Source organism: Ceratotherium simum, chromosome 21 (assembly GCF_057802395.1).
Source record: "Ceratotherium simum simum isolate JZ-2026a chromosome 21, ASM5780239v1, whole genome shotgun sequence".
Lineage (NCBI taxonomy): Eukaryota > Metazoa > Chordata > Mammalia > Perissodactyla > Rhinocerotidae > Ceratotherium > Ceratotherium simum.
The window spans coordinates 28,149,971-28,158,975 of NC_141920.1; the positions used below are offsets into that span (position 1 = coordinate 28,149,971).

The 9,005-nt window shown below is 38.5% G+C and overlaps 1 protein-coding gene across 1 annotated transcript; it reads right to left on the minus strand.

The window, feature by feature from the left end:
• Positions 1-842: 842 nt before the first annotated feature.
• Positions 843-7,376, minus strand: DEFB125 (defensin beta 125). Its single transcript, XM_004442517.2, has 2 exons — positions 7,319-7,376; positions 843-1,488 (listed from the first exon to the last, which is right to left on the minus strand). Exons 1-2 carry the CDS (start codon positions 7,374-7,376, stop codon positions 1,124-1,126), a joined length of 423 nt encoding a protein of 140 aa, XP_004442574.1. The 3' UTR covers positions 843-1,123.
• Between the last annotated feature and the right edge of the window lie 1,629 nt (positions 7,377-9,005).

Here is a 9,005-nt window from a genome sequence, read left to right on the forward strand (position 1 = left end):
ATGGTTTGTCAGCCTAACCGGAGGTCTAAGATCTATTGGAATATGAGGGCTACTGAAAGGTCAGTGGTCTGATGGCCAATATTCAACCCATAGCCATGGTCACTAGTAGCTTGACCTAGACAAAATAAAAAGAATTAGAGGAAAAAACCTTCTTGATTCTGAGACATTTAGGCATCTGGGACTGTGGCTCTCAGTAGCACCTCAGCATTAGCCCAACACATTAATAATTAATTAACCTTGGAGCCAATAACTGCTTCTCTGTGATATCAGAGAGTAAACTTGCTGACCCATCAGTTGCCATACAAACAGCACTCACATGCTTGTAGGCAGACAAAGCATAGATACTCTACATGCAACTAGCATTCAGGGAAAAAATGGAGATCTGGAGAGCATACTATGAGACTACCATAGATGGAAGTTGGACTTCTGGGTGGAAAGAACATTGGAAAGATAAGTAGCATTTGTGATGCAGCTTTTAATTTAACACAATGTGCTCTCAAGGCAATGTGCTCTCTATCTGGTTAAATCAATGTTTGTTCTCCATGAGGTAGTTTCTAAGTATAACTGGGTCAGTTTCTAGTTGAAGCCTTAAACAAAATTTGACCTCGTGATACAGACAAGAATTTGAAATCAAAGCTTACGATAAAAGGTAGGGGCAGGAAAGGGAGGATTTGTCTGGAACTTTTCATGTGCCTTCATAGGTTCTTCTATATATGATAGTAGTAGTTCAGGCACTACTAAAATGAAAATTCTCATCTCAACCATAAAAGCAGCTCCAAACTGTGACCTCCATTTTTTTTTTTTTTTGGCATGCAAAAATACACAGACACACAAATGTTCACTTGAGACCAAATATTAGACCATACATTTTAATACATCAGAGGAAGACAGATAAAGAGTTAAGCCCAATAAAGAGAATCCTTGTATCTTCTTTACACTTTTCTTTACACAGTTCTAATTGTAAGGTAACTCTCTTGGCTCTTGTCTTGCCAGAAGCGTTACGTCCATCTCCGTGTCATCCAATCCTCAATAGAATTGTCCCAGTGAAATAACATCAGTAGAATTGTCTCGTGGATATTATTCCCAATGGTCGTCTCCAGTGTCCCATACCCAGGAGGAAACGTTAGTTAGTTGTACCATCAGTGCTCTCAAGAAGATGTGCCACAGTCTGGGAAGAAACTTTTGTCTGGTGAGTAGTGGTCCCAGTTACTGTGCTTTCTTCAGGCTCGAGTGTGTTAATGGATACCGCATCATCAAACATAGATATGGGGAAATTAGGAAAAAAATCCACAGTATTAAAATCAACAGTTATTTCTTCTGTAGGGATTAGGGGAGGTACTGGCCATGGATTGTAATCTTCACTACTTGTTAAGGGAATGCAGCATGATAACTTGTTCATACAAAGAACTTTGTACCTTTCAACATGTAAACATTTTTGTCTGCAGTGTCCTATATTGTTCTTCCAACATCTCCGGACTCCCCAGCCAGCTGCAAGGAATAAACAAGTAGGTCAAGTATTTAACTCTAGCAACAACATGATAAACATTAATTTAAAAATTTGGCAATTGCTACTACTGCCATCTAAAGTAATGTGGTAACAAATACTACAAGCAGTTGAGAGAGACAGAAAAGAAAACTAAAAGTGCATATTAAAGATTGTGACATGTGCTATCAAGGAAATTGTGCGGTGGGGTGAGAAAAAGAGAGAGACAGAGATGGAAAAAAGACAGAATGACGAGGAGGAGGAGGAAGAAAAGGAGAGAGAGTGTAGACACACTTAGAGCTGATATTTAAGCCAAGGCAAGAAGGATGAAAGGAGCCAGCAAAGTCCACAGGGGATAGAGATTATCTCAGGAAAGGCCGGCAATGCTCAGTCCCAGTGCTGAGAAACTACAGAGTGTCTTTAAGGTATGTGGAGAAAGCTGATGAGTCTGAGGTGCAATGTGCAATGAGCAAAGGAGCATGAGATGAAATGAGCTTGAAGTAGCAATGTCATCTCCCAGTCACTTTAGGCTATTATTAAGCATTTTTATTTATTTCAAAACATAATGTAAGATAATTTGCTTTATGTTTGAGATGGTTAGTTAGGATTTCACGTGGAATTTAGATTAGAAAAAGAAGGAATAGAACCAGGGAAACATGTTAGAGGTTTGGCGGGTAGGACGCAATGGCGGGTGGAACTGGCGGTGAAAGTCGTGGAAAGAAGAGGACAGATTTAAGGCGTCGATTGTTTGGATACAAGGTCAGAGGGAGATGGAGAAATCAAAGCACATTACCACCTCTCTGAATTGAGATAAAGGAGATTAGTGATACTTGCCATTCACAGAATAGTGAACTGAGGAAAGGACGAGATTGGGAAAGAAAAGAAACAGATGGGCTAATTATTTGCTTTGGGACATGTAACATATAATATACCTAGGAGCTCAAGAAGGCAGTGGGATAGATCTGTAGGATCTCAGTAGACAAGTTTGGACTCTAGGTGTAAATTTTGGAATAATTGCTAATGGATAGTATTTAAAACTACAGTAATGGATAAAGCATAGTGAGTTGAAATAATGTGAGATAAGAGGGGGCCGTGATTAAATTATGGTCAGTGACATTATCGAGAGCTCAGATAGGAGGAAAAGACTCAAAAGGAACAACCAGTTAAGTCAGAGCAAAACAGGACAATGAGACACTAGAGAATTAGGTTAGTTTTCCCAAAAGCAGACCTTGGGAAAAAATTTGAGTATAATAATTGAGTTGAGAGGCATTCCCTGCCCCCAACGTCAGTTCGGAAATGAGGACGTTAGGGAAGTAAGAAAGCAAAGAGGAGAGTGACACTGTTAGTTATACTGTGGTTGACTAGAGCACAACCCCATGGGGAACTCTGCATTATCCACCATCCTGCCAGCCAACTATCTTGCCAGTCAATAGTTGATAGATGATCCCAGAGTGAGCTGATAATTCTCAGTCATTTCTGGACTGCCCTGTGCAGGGGTATTTCGCCAGCAATCAACTGTGCTATGGGGATACTGCTAGTGGTGGATCAGGCTGGTATGCATGAAAATAGCAAATGCCAAAGGAATACAAGGAAATTTGTATCAGATATGACTATGTTATGCAGGAGAGGAATATGTTTCTTAAAGGAATGAGTGGACGTTTGTAGGCAAATACTGCTGAGAGGTTGAGTGAGATAAAGTCAGAAGTGTCCATTGTATTTAACATGATGAGTGTCACGGGTAACCTTGAGCAGTTGCAGAGTGGTAGGAAGAAAAGAAACAAAGGTGAAGTTGGCTGAAGTGTGCATGAGAGAGGAAGTGCAAGTAGCACCTGGAGACAATACTCCTAAGGAGTTTAGCTGTGAGGAAGAGCAGAGAAATAGAGAAGTTCTTGGAGGATGACATGGGGTCAAGGGAGGATTTTTCAGGTTTGTTTTGAAGAATGGGAAATAACAGAGCATGTTTGCAAGCCCCTCATTTAACAAAGTTTTGAGCCTCTAACTGTGGTACAGACTCTATTCTAGGCCCTGGAGACACGTTTGTGCACTAAGCAGACAAAATCATGTGGAACTTACTTTCCAGCAGGGAAAGCAAACAATAGAAAACAAGTAAATTCTCTTGTATGTGAGAAGGTGATAAGTGGTTTGCAGAAATGAGAGAATAGATGTAAGTGGAATCTCTTTGGAGTGCCATGAGGGCAGATTGCAGTTTCTTAAATAGCAGTTAGCATACATCTTGAGAGAAGGTGACAATTAAACAGTGATTGAAGGGGGTGAAGAATTAGCCTCACCAGTATCTGGGGCAAGTGCATTCTAAGCAGAGGAAACAAACAGAGCTCTGTGGGTTGAGCAAGCCTCGCATGTTTGAGGAAGAACATTGAGGCCAGTGTGGCTCGAGTGAAGTGAGCAAGGACGAGAATAGTAGGGGATGAGGTGAGAGAGGTCATAAGGGCCAGATCATAGACGCCGGATGGGCCACTGTAAGGACCCTGGTTATTGTTCTGAGTGAAGTGGGGCCATTGCAGAGTTTTGAGCAGAAGAGGTGCACAACCTGACTTCCAATGTGAGTGGATCATGCTCTACGCTGTCTTGACAGTAGACTGCAGGAGTCAAGGGTAGGAGGACAGAGACCTGTGAGGAAGCTACAGCAGCAGCAGGTGACAGAGATCTTCACTTGAACCAGAGAGGTAGCAGTGGAGGTGGTGAGATTGGTTGGTTCTGGACATAATTTGCAGTTAGATGAAATAGACTGCCTGATAGATATGAATGTCACAGCTAAAAGTAACAAAAATAATTCCAAGAATAAGGCTTAAGCAATACAGTGATGGCAATGGGGAATTGTCTATAATTAACGTATTTTTTTTTTTAGAATGACAGCAGTCATTTTTCCAAAGCTCCTCAGGCTGGAATTATTATGTTGTTAGGAATTGTGACCTCATCACCAATATCTCAAAGTCTTAAAACTAAAAAATATGAATAACAATTGTATTATTTCAGGCACATGAGCCATCTAGCCAAAACATTATCCCATGAGTGAATTCTCTCTAAAACATATCAGATATAGAATCAGATAACATCAAATTAAATATAGCTATTGACGGTAGACCACCGAAGGACAGCTTGGCTTGGTAAACAGTTTCTTTGCAAAGCCATCAGATGCTGTCTCACTTGAAAACACACAAAAATAAACTTAAATACATTAAATAGTTAAATTTCAAAACAGAACCTATAAGGGAAAATCTATAAATCAACAGGAATACAAACTACCCCCCAAAATGAAAGAGAAAAATAGGCAGAACCATACAATGTGTGGAAAAACTAAAATCCACAATAAATATATATTTGAAGTCTGACTTCTCCATACTCAAAGAAATGGAAAAAATTATACATTTAGATATTTTCCTTTATTTTTAAAATTTCTACTGTTCAGAAATTGACAGTACACTAAGCAGACAGGAATAAGGTGCATTTCTAGGAATTTTACGTTGGATGGTTTATGTCTAAAAATGGTTACATAGACATTCTTGTATATAAAACATAGATACACTTATTAGCAAAAATAATGATATAAATGTCCAATTATGAAATTGGATAAATAATTTATAGAGCATCCATTCCATGAAATTTTATTCAATTATTGAAAATTCAGTTTTTGGGAAATATTTAGTATATGGGAAAATACTAACAAAGTAATAGAAAATTTAAAAGTAGGCTCTGTATTTTCATTCACATGGTATCCAAGGAATCTGAGGGAGAGCAACAGAACAAAACCTTATTTTTACTTCTTTACTGTTTCAAAACTTCCCAAAATTTCAGCAAATGGTTCATAATCAGAATGGAGTGTAGATGTTAATTCTTTTTTTGTTTGTTTATTTATTGCAGTAACATTGGTTTATAACATTGTATAAATTTCAGGTGTACATCATTATACTTCTATTTCTGCATAGTGGATTGGTGGTTACCAGAGGGGAAGTGGGGAGGGAGGAGGGCAAAAGGGATAATTCGGCACATGTATGTACTGATGGGTTGTAATTAGTATTTGGGTGGTGAACATGATGTAATCTATGCAGAGATGTTAATTCTTTACCTCACTAAATCAACAAGTCTCCATGTGAATCAAGATATAGGATCATAGGCATATTTATGTCCATTTAATGGAAGTGAATACCTTTCTAAGCAAAACATCTCCAAATTTAAAAAGAGTCCATTTTCTTAGTACATAAAGGACTCTTAAAAATCAATAAGGAAGAGTTCAGAAATCCAATGGAATATATGTTCAAACTCATTCATAATTAAAGGGCAATGAATTCAAACAAAAATGAGACATCTTCACACATCAAAATGTAATAGTGGAAAGAATGTGATAAAAATAATGGTGAGTGTGTGGGAAGCTTACAGTCTCACACAAGAGTGATAAGAGTAAAAAGTAGTGTAGCCCATTTTGTGGGTTGTTTGAGAATCGTGTGTGTGTGTGTGTGTGTGTGTGTAGTTATAAATAGAAAGACATACATCTGTTTACAAATTTTCCATGCTGAATTGTTTCTGATAATTAACCACTGGTTTTCCAGTAGTAGGGGACCAATTAAGCTAAGCAAGGAAATCCACCCACCGCCCTCCATATAAGTTCTATGTATGCATTAAAAATAATGAAGTAGGTTTATATATTGATAAGAAGTCTTGAAAACATATTGCTAGTACTTTGCAGAAGAATCCACATGGTTCATTTACATTGGATTTTTGAAAATCCAAGATATGTATATGTGTGTGTATATATACTTATATCTCTAGGATATACAAGTAATTGGTAACATGGATTGATTGATTCAGAGATTCTGAAAGAGAAGACTGAAGAACTGTTATTCTAGGGTAGGAGATCACTTTTTCTTCTTTTGTTTTTATTTAACGTTTGTTTCGTGTGTCTGTGAGGAAGATCGGCCCTGAGCTAACATTTGCCAATCTGCTTCTTTTTGCTGAGGAAGACTGGCTGTGGGCCAACATCCATGCCCATCTTCCTCCACTTTATATGGGACGCGGCCACAGCATGGCATGCCAAGCAGTGCGTTGGTGCGGGCCCGGGATCCGAACCAGCGAACCCAGGGCTGCCGCAGCGCGCACACTTAACGGCTTGCGCCACCAGGCCGGCCCAAGTACTTTTTCTTAAACTCATATAAATCTATCAATCGCTTGATCATTTTTACCCATTCCAAGTATTATTTCTCAATAAAAAGTAGATAATTTTCAAAAGTAACATTATTAAAGAGAGGAAGATCATTCATATTGATCTCATACCAGAAGTTCCCTATTGGTCACTCTGTCTGAACTTATCCCCACTTCTAACTCAAACTTAGGTTGTCTCTTTCTCATGGAAGCTCTGCAGAATCTACAAACAGTGTGATGAAATTGTTCACTATATCTCAGACAAAAATGAGGGCCTCCCTTGAAGGGACTTCCATGAAAAGAGAATTCAAGAAAGTAGTAAGAGTTGAGCTAAGAAGACACAGCAATGAAATAGGTACAACAACGAAATCATTAAAATAAAAGTGAAGTGAGGCTGAGTTAACACTGGCTAGTTATATAGACAGACAGAAAGGGCTGCTCAGAGATTGAGGAAATTCTCGCCTTGGAGAAATGTCTCAGAAGACACTCCAGCTTGATGGGTGTCTCCAACAGGTTCTTAGAGAGTAGGGACATGGAGCTGCCATGAGAAGAGCATTTCTGCTGCTCTTTAGTGGCCCAAGGCTTTTCCTGTGGAGCCTCTTTCCCCCTCAAGACACTTGGGAGCTCAAGGTCAACAGCTTATCCTAGTTCCATCATCCCTACATTCTAGGGTTCCATTACCTTTGGTCACCAGAGTTAGTAACCCACAAATAATGAAGGTCAGCATCGGGAGATTCATGGCTTCTGGGAGAGAGGAAGCTCTGTGTCCTGAGGAATCCAGAACACTGCACAGCTAGGACTCTAAGTGGTCACCTTTACTGGCCTACCATGGGTGATGAACCAGAGAGGGGGAGAATGCTATGCCAACCAGAACACCAGACCATTAACTTGCACCATTGAGTGTGCATGACAAAACACTGCTCTGTTCTAGAAACCATTAGAGGAAACTGAGGCCTTATGAAATGAGTTACAGTCCTGAAGAAGTATAGGGTCTGATGGAAAGAAACAACTCCCAAAGGAAGTTCTCCTTAACCCTAGATGGAGCCAATTACTTCTCTCTCTTTATGTGGCACCATATACCTACTGCATCAATGAGAGCAGAATGCTAGGTAAAGATTCCACTTCTTTCACGCCAAAGGCTTATGACATCCACTAAAGTATCCTCCTTTCCATCTGAGTGATTGCCCCAATCCATTTTGTATTAATTTTTGTGTAAGGTATGAAGTTCAGTTTGAGATGGACTTTTTTTAAACTGAGGTATCCAATTTTTGCAGTAATCATTTGTTGTGAGTATTATCCTCCCTCCATTGAATTGTTTTGGCACATTTGTCAAAAAAGTGATTCCTCTCACTTTATTCTTCTTTTTAAAAATTATTGTAGCTATATCAGTTCTTTTGCCTTTCAGTACAAATTATAGAATAGTCTTGTGTATGCCTTCAAAACATCTTGCTGGGATTATGATGGCAATTGAGTTAAACCTGCATATTAGTTTAGGGAGAAATGACTTCTTTACTATGTTGAGCCTTCCAATCCATGAACATGTGTGCCTATGCCACTTCATTTAAGTCTTCTTAAATTTTTTTCATCAGCACCTGTGGTTTTTAGAATATAAGACCTAAAATTTTTTTCATTTTACACCTCAGTTTTTAATTAATAAGTGATTTTAATGATTTTATTCTTTTAAGTTCAACATTCACATACCCTTACTAGTACACAGATTACAATTCATTTTTATGTGTTGTTCTTGTATCCTGGACCTTGCTTTACTCACTTAGTAGTTCTAGGAGGTTTTTTGTAGATTCCTTCATCTTTTCTACGTAGACTATCATGTCAGCTGCAAATGGGGACAATATTCTTTCTTCCTTTCCAAACTGTATGCCTTTTATTTCCTTTTCTTGTCTTATTGTGCTGGGTGAATTTTCAGAATATGTCAAATAAGAGTGGTGAGAGTGAATATCCTTGAATTCTTGTGATCTCAGAGGTAAAGTCTTTATTCTTTTACCATTAATATGAAGTTAGCTGTAGGTATTTCATAGACTTTTTTAAATCAAGTGAAGAAACTTTCCCTACATTCTTTGTTTTCTGAGAGTTTATGTTCAATCAATTACTGAGAGTGGGATGTTGAAGTCCCTAACTACAACTGTGGATTTGTCTATTTGTACTTATAGCTCTGCTAACTTTTTGTTTCATGTGTTTCAAGCCTATAATTTTTGGGACTACACATTTAGAACTATTATGCCTTCACAGTGGATTGACTTTTTATCATTATGTACTGTCCCCCTCTGCCTCTAGTCATTTTCCTTGCTCTGGAATTAATATTAATTCCAGAGCATTAACATTAATATAGCCGCTTCTGCATTTTTTTTAA

Coding starts and splice junctions, on each gene's coding strand:
- DEFB125 (XM_004442517.2), bottom strand. CDS start 7,376: ATGAATCTCCCGATGCTGACCTTCATTATTTGTGGGTTACTAACTCTG. Junction 1,489..7,318: donor ACTAACTCTGGTGACCAAAG/GTAATGGAACCC, acceptor TATTCCTTGCAG/CTGGCTGGGGAGTCCGGAGA.